Source organism: Pelophylax lessonae (genome assembly GCF_965119305.1).
Source record: "Pelophylax lessonae genome assembly, chromosome: 3".
Lineage (NCBI taxonomy): Eukaryota > Metazoa > Chordata > Amphibia > Anura > Ranidae > Pelophylax > Pelophylax lessonae.
In genome coordinates this window covers 209,012,971-209,028,243 of record NC_138770.1, presented here as the reverse complement: position 1 = coordinate 209,028,243, position 15,273 = coordinate 209,012,971, and the positions used below count along the sequence as shown (strand labels likewise).

The window sequence follows — 15,273 nt, the reverse complement described above, 5'->3', positions numbered from 1 at the left end:
ATTTGGATTACAACATCCATCTAACTTCCTGGATTTTGGCTCCCCTTTTCACTCTCAGCTGATTAGAAACCCCCTAAGCTTCTTCCCTCTCCCCCCCCCCCCCCCCCTTCTATTTCCTGTACTGGCAGAATTCCTGCTGAAGGGAATCTGAATTACTATACTGTGTTTGGCAAACGTCATCAGTTGGAACTTCTGATTTATCTTTAGAGAACAAGCATTTGATTTTTCTCCAGTACTGGCTCTTTGTTGAAAAAAGAAAAGTTTACACTATAGCAATAATAAAAGGACTATACTACTTGGTTGAATTTACTGAGCTGAAATTACATTATTTTTTTTTTTTTTCATAAAGTTTTTGAGAAAAATTTGATGTACAATATACTGTAGATAGATACATGGCACGAAGCAACAGATATTCAAGGTCATAAAACAAGAGGGCCTATGATGTTAATCCAGAATATGGGTATGTATACTGGAAAAAAAACATTTTTATCTGTATTAAGGAGCGACTTAGTATGAGTATAGTTTATATAAAGAGTAAAAAACAAAAAAAAAAAAACAAAGACAAATGTTATCATAGGAAAGTAATAACTGAAGGTTGGGAATATCTGCTCTAGACTGATTAATGTGGGACGATGTTGATATGTGATTTGTAGTATGATGGAAGATGAAAAGAGGAGTAAATAACGGATAAGGAAAAAGTGATAGGGGAAAAAAATAGGGCAAAGAAAGCGAGGGACAAAGAGAAAACCCCCAAGGGGCGGGGAAGATGGGGGGGGGGGAGTGGAAGGGGGCAGGATAGAGGGGAAGAAGAGATGCCTACATCACCTCTCTCTCCACCTGTGATATGTCTGGTATTATCGTAGTTAATTTAGGTCTAGCTTAAGTTGTGGGATGAGATGTAGGGTTCCAGTGTTAGGCAACTCTTTCTTTTTTCCCTATGCTGTTAAGGTGATGCTAAACGGATATTGCCAGAATTGCTGAGTGGAAACACCAGCCTCTTTGTGGCAGTGGTGAAGGATCTGTGATGTGGGCAGTGCTGTGCTGCCCCCGGGCAGGGCCGCTGTTAGAAATCATGGGGCCCCATACAGCCTACATGATGGGGGGGCCCTTAACCCCACCCACAACCCCACCTCTGGCTCCGCCCCTGACCCCTCGCTGTCACAAGGGGGGGGGGGATCTGGGGACTGGTGACAGGAGCTGGAACATGTAACATGTCCCAAAAGGTGAACCTTTAGTAACCATTATTACTCTAAACTATTATAAAGCAGCAGAGAAGTCTTATTTTAGGACTTTTTTTTTACAACAACTAATTAGCAAGCATGAGCTTAGTCGTGTTGGGACTGTAGTCTGAACCCACCTTAGCTATACTAACAGGAAGCTTTACTGCGCCACCACCAGTTATAACTGGTGCTGAATGGGCGAGATGTCAGTGTTTTGACATCCGTGCCCATTCAGTTTGTGTCCGTATACGCTAGGGACTTGTGGTGGCTATATGGGTAGCCTGATGTAAATGGACTTTTGTGTCCATTTACATCAGGCTACCTCTGATCTTATATTTAGGTCTGGAAAAATAAAGGATGTCCTTTTTTTTTTTTTTTTCTTCTCAGACCTGGATGGCCATGGAGGTAGGCGGATCTAAATGGACATGAGTCAATTAATTCATATCTGGACTCCTGTAGACCTACATGGAGCTTTCAATTAGGACCTAATTGCAAAGTTTGGGTGAAAGGTTCTCAAATGGAAGGGGCTTGGGGGTGGTAAAAATTCTGCTTGACTGGGTTTTTGTTTTTAACTGTCCCTCTTCTCCCTCAAGACATGTGTAAAGTAGCATCCCACTGTGTGCTCGTGGTCAGCATCATTATGAGGATATCAGCACAGCAGGTGCTCTTTGGCTCTGTCAGTGTCACATGGCTGTTGGGTGCTGAGTTTATGGCTGTATTCTAGTCTGTAACACACAGTACAGTCATAAATTAGGAAAGTCAACACCCAACAGCTATGTGACACTGAAATCCTCATGATGATGATGATGACCATGAACACCTTCCAGAATAGCCTGTGTGCAGGGGCCTGCTTGCCTGTACACTGCCGCCAGGAATACTCCTGCTGCGCTGTGTTAGCAATAAGACTCTCCCTCAGGCTGCAGTACCGCCACTGACTGAGGGACAGGAGCCAAATTATAATAGAATCTATACGCCAGGGAAGGCACACCGTGAGCGGGCCGGTAGGTTTGTGCAGGTACCCTGGTGCAGAGCAGCATGTGATTTTGTCTGCCTGTGCCTGAAAATGGATAAAAAGTCCCTCTTCTGCTGTCACCTCCTGGGCCCCTCTGTTAACCTGATGGGGCCCAAGAACATACTATACGCCTTCATATTCAAGTGTATGCAAGGTGATGAAGGTGTGAATATATATTTTTTTTTAACATGAAATTTACTACAAAGCTACTGAGGCCTGTTGAGCTGAGCTGATTGGGGCCGGGCCCGGTACAACAGGGCTGGTTGTACTGCCTTATCAGCAGCCCTGTCCCCGGGTGTCCTCACTCTGTCTCAAGTTCACATTTCTGCTGTCAAGTAAATACTCGGATAAAGGAGTTCTGCTCTCCCTCCTTCTGCGCCAAGAGGAAGAACCTTCTCTGGGCAGTTTAACAAAAATCCTCTCAACTCCTCCTACTGCAAAATGTCCATGAAGATTTGTAGTCCAAAGAGTCTATTCGCAGGGCTCTCAGCACTCTGCATAGCAGTCTATGGGCTTGTTTGGCTTTATATCATCTCTGCTGGTCAGAGGAGAATAGTTCAGCATAACATCAATATCTCCTTAGAGAGAGCAGAATAAAAGGTCCTCCTCCTTCTCCATACTGCTGTATCTTAGCACCTGGGTATGAAAAATGGTTTTACAGCTCCCTATGAATTTGTATTGAACCTCAAATGTCTATTTTTTGTGTATTATTAATATGGTGTAGACGAGTCAAACATGATTGATACTAGCTTTATTTTGTATTCCTGATTTTATATTAAAACAAATACTTTTTGTGTGAGTTTTTCAGTGAATGTCTACAGTCAGCATACTATATCCTGCCCCCATACAGTTTAGCAATAGAACATGGAAGGGAATGTCATTTTACCACTGTATACATACCCACAAGTGTGACTCTCTATAGTCAGATGGGGCTGCACAGAATACAAAAAGGAGGAAATGAAAAAGCTTAGAAGGGAACTGAAACTGGAGCATGATCAGTAGATGGCAGCAGCTAGTCTACACAATCTCAGTCTGCAGTGGGGCCATGGAGAAGATGAGAGGGATGGCTAAAGGTAGGATCAACCAGACATTTCACTGTACACAAAACAAATGCTTTAGTGGCTTTGAGTATGCACATGCTGTTATCTAGCGTGTAATGAGTGTTTCATAGTCTGGGTATAAAGGAGACATTCACCTTTTTGTTACATGTTACACCCCTATTCAGGGTGTAACATGTAATATTTTACAGATGTACCCCCCACCCTCCCCCATTCTGACAGCTAGCGGGGGGATCACTAGCTGTCACAATCTGCAACACTTGCAGCTGTGCGGACCCTGCCCACCCAGCCACCTCTATTCACTGTGTTCCATGAATGGCAACACTGCAAGGTCTGACAGCCTTTGCAGCTGTCGGCTTGTAGTGCTCAGTGAACTACTGAAAGGTAATACCCCTTGGTAGGTACACTTCTGCTGGCCAGCCTCCCTTCAACCTGTAAAAAAATTTACGAGCCCTCGGAAATAAGACCTCAAGACAGGTATGGTCTTTCAGTCTGTATTAGACTGGATTCAGGTCAGGACAGCTTATATACAATTCATAAAGGGGATGTGATGACATTTTCCCAGACCAACTAAAAATATACATATAATATTATAATATTTAAGCACAATGGACATAACCGAATACATAATAGGAAACGAGTATACATAACAGGAAAGCAAACTCAGGAAAGAAACCTCTCAGAATATCAAAATACTGTGCGACCAAAAATATTCTCACAACTTAGAAATTTCCTCCCATTGATTCTAAGTTACAAAGAGAGATTTTCAGTAAGATTAAAAAGTTAAAGCATAACTCCAACCATTCAACTAAGCATGACTATATAACATTTAAATAAAATTTAATTCCAACATTCCCTCCCATTTGTCACATAAGTGACAACTATATGTAAATCTTGTCTCCAATATGCATCATCTTGTGTTGCCTTCCTATAAATGCATTAGCCTATCTTTAAAAGCAAATATAATAAGGAGAAGAAGCAATAAACGCATTAAAATGAACACTCCGACTTGTCTAAACCATGATCGTACAGATCCCAAAAAAAAATTTCAAACTTCCCAATCCCGTAAAAGGTTTCCACCCATCATTAACAATTTTCCTGGCTTCTGCCTGAAGTCCTGCTACCCACTTTTGATGTTGATCAATTACTTCATAATAATCAGGCACTTCCATGCTATGAACCCATTAACAACACTCATAATCTTCTGTTACTTCACAGAGACCAGTAAGTGCAGCTCCCATAGATCCAATTGCCAGCTCATGTAACATTAACTGTTTCTGTAAGGCCCTTTGTTCCCGATTAAGTAGGGCAATGTCATCTGACGTTTTTATTTAATACCTCATCCATTCTAGCTGAATACTTGCTTAATCCTTTCATTAGCTCAATTCCACGTCCTGTCCATGATGGGAACCATGCCCATGCCATGTCCCCTTTTATTAAGAGTTCTCTCCTATTTACATGATAAAGGGGATATTTTGGATGTTTACTTGCTTGTAATACAGGGCGAGGACCCCCACTCCCAATTATCTCCAGAACTGGAACCAGAGAGGATCCATGGGTAACATACTTTACCACAACAGATAAACTATTACCTAATGTGAAAGGGTGCAAGCCCAGTGCCTTTTTTTTACTTGGTTAGAATAACTAGATAAAGTAAGTATTGAAAAAACCTTACTAGTTGAATTATGTAGTGGGTGGGTTTCATTCATTATGGACCAAATTGTGGCGTTTTTATATATATTTATATATATTTATATATATATATATATATATATATATATATATATATATATATATATATATATATATATATAATATATAAATATTAAGAATGGACGATAGGGCCGGGCTTAAAGATATGTTGAACTATGACTTCTGACACATTTCCTCTCTATGTGACTCATTTCCTATTCTAAAACACCAGCTTGGTGGGTAAATTTGAGCGATTTATAGGAAAGGAAATTGATTCACTTCCTTGGACTCCTGATACAGTGGGTACGGAAAGTATTCAGACCCCTTTACATTTTTCACTCTTTGTTATATTGCAGCCATTTGCTAAAATTATTTAAGTTCATTCTTCTTCCTCATGAATGTACACATAGCACCCCATACTGACAGAAAAACACAGAATTGTTGACATTGTTGCAGATTTATTAAAAAAGAAAAACTGAAATATCACATGGTCCTAAGTATTCAGACCCTTTGCTGTGACACTCATATTTAACTCAGGTGCTTTCCATTTCTTCTGATCATCCTTGAGATGGTTCTACACCTTCATTTGAGTCCAGCTGTGTTTGATTATACTGATTGGACTTGATTAGGAAAGCCACACACCTGTCTATATAAGACCTTCCAGATCACAATGCATGTCAGAGCAAATGAGAATCATGAGGTCAAAGGAACTGCCTTGAAGAGCTCAGAGACAGAATTGTGGCAAGGCACAGATCTGGCCAAGGTTACAAAAAGATTTCTGCTGCACTTAAGGTTCCTAAGAGCACAGTGGCCTCCATAATCCTCAAATGGAAGACGTTTGGGACGACCAGAACCCTTCCTAGAGCTGGCCGTCCGGCCAAACTGAGCTATCGGGGGAGAAGAGCCTTGGTGAGAGAGGTAAAGAAGAACCCAAAGATCACTGTGGCTGAGCTCCAGAGATGCAGTCAGGAGATGGGAGAAAGTTGTAGAAAGTCAACCATCACTGCAGCCCTCCACCAGTCGGGGGTTTATGGCAGAGTGGCCCGACGGAAGCCTCTCCTCAGTGTAAGACACATGAAAGCCCGCATGGAGTTTGCTAAAAAACACCTGAAGGACTCCAAGATGGTGAGAAATAAGATTCTCTGGTCTGATGAGACCAAAATAGAACTTTTTGGCCTTAATTCTAAGCGGTATGTGTGGAGAAAACCAGGCACTGCTCATCACCTGTCCAATACAGTCCCAACAGTGAAGCATGGTGGTGGCAGCATCATGCTGTGGGGGTGTTTTTCAGCTGCAGGGACAGGACGACTGGTTGCAATCGAGGGAAAGATGAATGCGGCCAAGTACAGGGATATCCTGGACAAAAACCTTCTCCAGAGTGCTCTGGACCTCAGACTGGGCCGAAGGTTTACCTTCCAACAAGACAATGACCCTAAGCACACAGCTAAAATAAGGAAGGAGTGGCTTCACAACAACTCCGTGACTGTTCTTGAATGGCCCAGCCAGAGCCCTGACTTAAACCCAATTGAGCATCTCTGGAGAGACCTAAAAATGGCTGTCCACCAACGTTTACCATCCAACCTGACAGAACTGGAGAGGATCTGCAAGGAGGAATGGCAGAGGATCCCCAAATCCAGGTGTGAAAGACTTGTTGCATCTTTCCCAAAAAGACTCCTGGCTGTATTATATCAAAAGGGGGCTTCTACTAAATACTGAGCAAAGGGTCTGAATACTTAGGACCATGTGATATTTCAGTTTTTCTTTTTTAATAAATCTGCAACAATGTCAACAGTTCTGTGTTTTTCTGTCAGTATGGGGTGCTATGTGTACATTCAGAGGAAGAAGAATGAACTTAAATGATTTTAGCAAATGGCTGCAATATAACAAAAAGTGAAAAATTTAAGGGGGTCTGAATACTTTCCGTACCCACTGTACGTCTTGTATACATACTGCGGGGGGCCATTCAAAAAAGAAGTGATGTTCACCGGTGCAGCCAGTAAAGGAATCCTCATTGTACTAGGGTCTAACTTACTGCAAACCCAACATTTATCATACCCTGACTTTTGTGCATAGCTATATTTGAATTGTAACAACATCTTATCAGTAAGATATAGTATCTACTGTTAAGTCTCTTGCTGGCCGATAGTGAGTACCATTGTGTTGTACAGTTCTTGGACCGTTGTGTTGTACAGTTCTTGGCCAGAAAGGTAAGTCCTGTGGATGATAACGGGTACTAATCACCTATACCAGCAAGAAAACATTCAGTGAGAGAGAGCCTATCAATAGGAAGAACCTCCAAGATGTCTGGGGACTGAAAATCGACATCTTGCCCTGTCTTCTGATTTGTCTGTTTCAGAGACTTGTGCACCTGCTTCACTCTCTTTCGTCTTCTTCTGGGATTTCTACACCTACTTCACCCTCTTTGTCTGCGCCTTGTATCCTAGGATGCTCTGGGACCTTTTTTCCCCCCTTGAAGCATGAATCCAGGCTTGAGAATTGGCCTTCAGGATTGCGGATTGCGGTTCTTGTTACAGCAGTCACAACAGTTGGCTCCCCATACGGTGGATCTGTAACCTTGTGCTTGTGGAGTGCTTTAACCCCTACTCGGTCTCCTAGTTTTAAATGGATGTGTCTGTCTGTACTTGTGAAGGAATAGGAAAAGAGAGATGCATCAACGTTGATGCCATTCAAATGCAGCTTAAGATTTGCAACATATTCTTCCCGAATCGGCTCCAAATCTACTGGCATTAATACAATGGACCTCTTGTCCAAGGTGTGGGAAAGGGTCTTCTCATCAAAATTTCAAAAGGAGACATTTTAGTAGTTTTGTTAGGAGTCCTCCTTATTTCTGCCAGTACTGCTGGCAAGTATGCCTCCCACCTAACATAAGTGCCTCCTACAAGCTTTTTGCAATTTTTCTCTACTTGTACGGTTCATTCTTTCTACCATCCCCGAACTCTGCGGGTGGTATGGAATATGAAACTTCCAATTAATCCCCATTAACCACATACCCACTGGGCGCATAACCTCCCTGGCGGTATGATTCTTTTGGATTTTAGGTGCATGAAAGCGGTACCATTATTTTGCATGTAATTCTTTTGAATGAGCAGCCCAAACGAACTGTATAATATGTAAATATAAATGTGTGTGTATGTGTATGTATATATATATATATATATAATATATAACGTGTGTGTGTATGTATGTATATATGTATGTATGTATGTATAAAACTGCAGGAAAGGGCACTGGGGGGCAATGTAATGTGATTTTATTTTGAACGGTATCAGTGTGTTTGGTGTGTTTTTACATTTGAATTTGCCGCCGGTTCCACCCTCCGTAGGACGTCACATCGCCGGAGACGGAAGCCAGGGTTCGCAGACGATTGGGAGGAAGCTCCGCCGCGACACACCGCCCGCATTATTCGCTGGATCCCGGAGAAAAGGTAAGTAAAACCTCTTTCAGGATCCAGCGATCTTCCTAGCGGTACCCCGAGTGTGGCTCGGGGTTACCGCTTTTGGCTCTAGAAATCTAACCCCGAGTCACGCTCAGGAATACCGCTAGGAAGGTTAAACCCCCTTCCTAACCAGACCAATTTTCAGCTTTCAGTGCTCTCACATTTTGAATGACAATTACTCAACTCATACAACACTGTACCCATATGAAATTTCGTCCTTTTTTTTTTCACACAGAGCTTTTTGCTGGATTTTAATCATAAATGGTTTTTATTTTTTGTGCTATAAATTAAAAAAGACCAGAAGTTTTGTTCGGTTTTAAAATTTTGCAAATGTAGTCATTTTTCTTCATAGATTTTGGCCAAAATTTATACTGCTACACATCTTTAGTAAAAATAACCCAAATATACATTTTTTGGTCTTTGTGAAAGTTATAGTGTCTACAAGCGATGGTGCCAATCATTGAAAATTGATCACACCTGATGTACTGTACTGACAGATTATCTACCCATGGATTTACATAATAATAATAATCCATGAGGATGTCCATGCAACATACTCTTTACATGTTAAATTTTCAGGATTTGGTTTTGGAGCTGATATTTACTTTTACCAAGTTTACGCAACTATTTTCTTTCTCTAAGAACCTTTCTAGGAGGCTTAGGCAGATCCTTTTGGATGCAAAAAAAGTTATTCAAGCAGTTCCTAATGTAGTGATAATCTGTCTGACACTTTGTGCTGTTAGTAGCTGACAACACTCACGTAGAGCCTCCGTCAAAAACTTCTCAACAGAACATGTGCAGCTATGGCTTAAATTGGACATAATTCAGTACACCCCTAACAACTCTTCCCCCAGTTTTCACTAGTTTCAGCTAGCCAGAGAGTTGGTGCGTCTTGAGGAGATCAAGAGTACATGAAAATTCAAACCTTTCATTATAACAAAAGCACAATAAGAAAAACATGTATATCACTCTTAACAGGTTGAAGGGAGTATTCCTACCACTATTTAAATTTGCCTAAGCTAATATTCTGTCTGTGGGCTGCCTCAGCTCACAGACCTATCTCCTGTGCTCCCACAGCACTAGGGTTTTTTGAAATATGCCCGCAATCAGGTGTCATAAGACAACGTCCTTAATTAGCTCTGGTGAAGTCACATCCCACTTCTGACACTAGTTCTGAAAGGTAATACACCTTGGTAGGTACATTTCTGCTGGGCAGCCTCCCTTCAAACCTGTAAAGAATTTATGAGCACTTGGAAATAAGACCTCAAAACAGATATGGTCTTTCAGTCTGTATTCAAGTGGATTCACGTCGGGACATCTTGTATACAGTTGCAAAAGGGGATGTGACTATTTTATCCTAGACCAACTAAAAATTTACATATATAATATTTAAAGAGGAAGTAAACCCTCCTCTGCAAGTTGTACTTATAGGTAAGCCTATGATAAGGCTTACTTATAGGTACTGTAAATATCTCCTAAACATGTACCGTTTAGGAGATATTTACCTTAAATGCAGTCAGTGACATCAGTGGCGCATGCGCTCTGAAGGAACGGCCGCTGGTGCCATTCCTTCAGAGCCCCGGGCCGTGACAGTCGGCTCCCGCGCGCATGTGCGGGGGTGACATAATCGCGGGTCCAGCCAATCAGATGGCCGGATGCAGCGAACCCGGAAGAAGGGTGACAGAACATGTCACCCATGGGAGAAGTGAGGGGTCAGCGCTTCGGGGCTTCGTTCTAAGGTAAGTATATCCTAATGAGCTAGTATGCGATGCATACTAGCTCATTATGTGTTGTCTTTCAGGTTTACTTTTTGAAAGGGAAAAAAAAAAAATTCTGAGGTTTACAACCTCTTTAAGCACAATGGACATAACCTATACATAGTAGGAAAAAGATGTATACATAACAGGAAAGCAAACTCAGGAAAGATACCTCTCGGAATAGCAAAATACTGTGCGACCAAAACATTTTTTTACAGCTCAGAAACAATGGGAGGAAGTTTACATCCTCCACAGCAAAAAATAAATTTCAAAGAGTTTTTCAGCAAAATTAAAAAGTTAAAGCATAACTCCAATCATTCAATTAAGCATGACTATATAACATTTAAATAAAACCTAATTTCAACAACTACCGCGGTGCTGTCAAGCGCTGTGGTAGTTTGTTCAGGCTTACTGTCAGTGTAATGGCCTGGCCATATCGGAGATACAGCCAGACAGATACAGAGTCTGCCAGACTGTGGCATTACACCACGATCTGCTGATTGTGGGATTAATGCTTTGCAGGTCCATTGCAAAAAAAAATACATACTTATTTTTTTTTACATGCAAAAAAAAGGGCATTCCTTTCTTTTTTTTTACATTTTTTTGTAAAGGTGAATTTATTCTTTTTTAACGACACTTGAAAGCAAATATTACCTACAGCGTGCTACACAACACAGTACATTAGACCAGCCCTTTTCAACCAGTGTGCCCAGGTTTCTTCAGGGATGCTTTGGAAAAATGCCTTAAAATTGCCCACAAAATGTATGCAAGCCAGAGGGTGGATAAAGCCTGCCATTTAGCTCTACAAAGCCACAGGTTTTCATTGTGCACCATTACAACCTTCCAGCCACCAGCATCCTAACCTCCAGTGATGTCATCAGTTGATAAGGAAGGCACCTACACAGCATCCTTGTTTGCCCCTCTTCCACCACTCTCCATCATCACTGGGGTCATATTAGTTGAATGAGGGGGAGAAACTGAGGGAGAGGAGAAATGCTAGAATACTAGTCAGCAACAGAGTGCAAAGGTGTAATTTGCGTTGTTAAAATAAATCGCCTCTAAAGTTAGGGGGTCTGACATGTGTGAATGTTGCTGTGTTATGTAAAACTATTAATTTTAGTTTTTGAAAATGGGGTGCCTCGATTTTAAAGGATGCCTTGACTCAAAGTTTGAAAAACACTGCAATAGATATGTTCCTTTAAACATGCCTGCAATGTTTCTACTACAATCACACAACCACACACACTCCAAGGCCAATTTGGCTTAAAACCAGGTAACTAAAGAGTGTGATTTAGGCTTTGGCAATGAAATTTGGGCAAATACAAGTAGAAACTCCATGAGGCGAATGTCCTAGTAGGAGGTCATCACTGATGACCTTTAAGCCACAATGCTGCTACTTTTGGTTTCTTTTGTTTGTTTTTAGAGTGCTAGGATATATAAGATACCATTGTATTTTTTTTCATCCTTTTATGGGTAAATTGTATAAAGTTACTTTGTTTTAGGCATGTAAGAATTATGTTATAATGAAACATTTCTTTCGTCCTTGCAGGTGTTAAAGTTCGAGTTAAAAGATCATGATGACGAGACTCCTCTTGGTTTTATTTGTGGTGCTATATTCGGCTTCAGCTCAGTCACAGATTAGTCCTATATCCCTTGAGGAACTTGGATCAGACTTTGGCATTCAGGTGTTTAATCAGGTGGTGAAGACTAAACCTCATGACAATGTGGTCATGTCACCTCATGGAATTGCTTCTGTATTGGGAATGCTTCAACTGGGGGCTGATGGGAAGACGAAAAAGCAGTTGACCACAGCAATGCGCTATAAAGTGAATGGTCTGTTTGTTTTTTATTTTTTCTTATTTGGAATTTGCATTGTTTGGATTATAACAATTTTGCATCTACAGTTCTTTGTGGGAATCATGGTCTTCTGTATGAAAAATGTCTAATTTTGCAGAACAAATCATCATTACATAGGACACCTACTGACAAATAGGTGGTTGTATGGCCTTTCAAGCATGTCTGTGTCGCTGCACTGCATCATTACAATAGCCAAGGTCTGAACAGCACATCTTGATATTTTGGACTCTATCCCTTTTCCGTTCAATCCCAAAATGAAAAATACATTGCTAAACCCTTCTGGTACAAATGGCAGTTGCACTGTCCATGTGCCCTGATATAAACCTATGATGACTTTTCTCTATAGTCTTATTTTAAAATAAATACTATCTTTCTTACGCTCCCTAGAGTTTAGTCCAATTTTAAAAAATGTAGCAAAAATGGAAGTTTAATTGTTTCCCGTAGTATCCTTCTTTTTTATAGAGTAAAAATATTCAAGTTGAAATCAACCTAAAATGTTTTTAGTTTTGATTATTGTGTGGATTGGTTAACGTTTCTGTCAGGTTTTATTTGCCGTAGGGAAGGGGGGGAGGTTTCCACCAGATCAAAACCACATTGTTGGAGGGAGATTACATGGCAACCATGGTACTTCTATCGCCTTAATGTTCCTTATCAAACCCGAAGGTCTGATGCAGTCCCGTGACAGAGGTAGTGTATTGCAAAAAAGGGGGGAGGCCAGAGCTCTAAGACTGTCACAAGGGGACACAAAGGTAATAGTAGGAAGGCTTTATTGAAACAATTAAATAACACCAATAATACAAGAAAATATGACCACCAACTCACAGATTAAAAATCAACAATGTTGTTATAAATAAAAAGATCAGGATTGGAAAAGCACACATGCATTGCCCTCTGCATTCACATGGTCATTCAAATTGCATAAAGATGTCTGGTCAGTCTCCGATATAACCACAGAATAAAATATGCTGAAGATCATGTATCCTGTAAGGAAATCGCAGATTAGAGGCAGCAGCTGTTGTGGCACTGACGGTTTACCCTAGTGCTGATGCAAATAGAGCAAGGGAAATTCCACACTGACAGGTAACCCAATAAAAATGGGCAGGTTCCAAGTGAAGAGCCGCCATTCCAAAGGATAAACCTATAGGAAGTGGGGTACGTGCAATGTAGCTCAATCCCAAAGCATTGGATATAAGTGATGTCCACAAAATAGCAAGCAACTCAACCCCATTGTCATGAGATATATTAGCAGACTATCTTCATTCATTCACTTTACTCTTGCCAAACGATGAACTCTGCGGTTCAATTGAAAGTCCCGCCGTGTGGTGTATGGCACTGACGGTTCGCCCTACTACTGGTACAAGTAGAGCAAAGATTTTCCACATTGACGGGTAACCAGGCATAGATGGAAAAGTTCCATCTGAGGAAGCTGGTGATTGGCCAGCGAAACATGTCAGTGTGACGTCATTCCTTATGCTGACCACCCATCCAGCTGACTATGGAGTTTACCAAGCCAACTCGGCAGGACTTTCAACTGAACTGATCCGTTTATCTCTGTCTTTGACTAGAGCCAAGTGAACAGTGGTTGACATGGTTGAGCCATGCATTAGCTGTGGTGAGATCTGCTTTTTTGCTCATCTGAAACTGTCTATTACACATCTCCCCCCCCCCTCCCATACAGGACTGTCATTTGATATACCTTTACCAGCAATGGGGCTGAGCTGCCTGTTACAAAGTGAATACTACATACACCCAATGTTTGGGGACTGAACTACAGTGCACCTCCCCCATTTACTTCTTGCTACTCTATGGCATCATTGCTCTCTACTTTGAACTTTTTCATCTATGCCAGGTTACCTGTCAATGTGGAAAATCTTTGCTCTACTTGTACCAGTAGTAGGGCGAACCGTCAGTGGCATACACCACACGGCGGGACTTTCAATTGAACCGCACAGTTCATTGTTTGGCCAGAGTAAAATGAATGAGGATAGTCTGCTGATGTATCTCATGACAACGGGGTTGAGTTGCTTGCTATTTTGTGGACATTACTTATATCCAATGCTTTGGGATTGAGCTACATTGCACGTACCCCACTTCCTATAGGTTTATCCTGTGGAATGGCGGCTCTTCACTTGGAACCTGCCCATTTTTATTGGGTTACCTGTCAGTGTGGAATTTCCCTTGCTCTATTTGCATCAGCACTAGGGTAAACTGTCAGTGCCACAACAGCTGCTGCCTCTAATCTGTGATTTCCTTACAAGATACACAACCTTCAGCATATTTTAGTCAGTGGTTATATATGAGACTGACAAGGCATCTTTATGCAATTTGTATGATTGTGTGATCGCAGAGGGCAACGCATGTGTGCTTTTCCAATCTTGGTCTTTTTAGTTATAACATTGTTGTATATTTTTAATCTGTGAGTTGGTGGTCGTATTTTCTTGTATTATTGGTGTTTAATTTTTTCAATCAAGCCTTTCTACTATTACCTGTGTGTCCTCTTGTGGCAGTCTTAGAGCTCTGGTCTCCCCTTTTTTTTTGCAAGGTTTTCTTTGCTATTTGTGTATCTATTTAGGATATTTTACTTATTTTCCTGCGTCAGATGGAATAATAAAACTGTGCGTGAGGGGACATATTACCATGTGCAACTGCAAATGACAAAACTAACTTAACAATAGTCCTAATTGCTCAACTCCACCCTATCCTAAACTTTTTTTTTTTCAGTGATATTTATTCAGGTAATGAGGGGTATAGTTGTAACCGGGGCAGGAAGTAAGAGATCACAATAAAAACTTTGTTGAATTTCTAGCCTTTCCTTGCTATATTAAAAAGGTGTTTATGGTTTTGTCTGTATCCCCGCTTGGAGAGATTTTCTAGAAGAAATAATGTGCTTATGGGGGTGCTGGCAAGTATAAAGTAGGCTGTCTTCATGTCTAAATTATGTATATGAAAGTGAGATGAAATGGAAGTGCTCCACCTAATCAGGAAGGGGCAGTGCCTATGGCCAAAAGAATAGAAGGTTGTCTTTTGGGGATCTGCACACCGTTCATTTGGGGCTAGTAGTGGATACCTGTAGTCTGATAGAGTAAGGAAGGGTTTGAGAGCTTCTATCTAAACTGAAATATTTTTGATTTGTTTGACTTAATGCTTATTTCTTTAATGTGGTAAAAATTTTGTTCAGTTTCTCATATAGTTAACCAAAAGCATGTTTTACCTTTTTTTT

General features: G+C 41.0%; 1 protein-coding gene across 1 annotated transcript in view; it reads left to right on the top strand.

Moving 5' to 3' along the window:
• Window positions 1-15,273, top strand: part of SERPINE2 (serpin family E member 2) — a 130,970-nt gene that overhangs the window by 56,644 nt on the left and 59,053 nt on the right. The window contains exon 2 of the mRNA XM_082251377.1: window positions 11,746-12,029. Within this exon, the coding sequence (XP_082107503.1) occupies window positions 11,771-12,029 (259 nt within the window). The 5' untranslated portion in view covers window positions 11,746-11,770. The remainder of the gene's footprint in view (window positions 1-11,745; window positions 12,030-15,273) is intronic.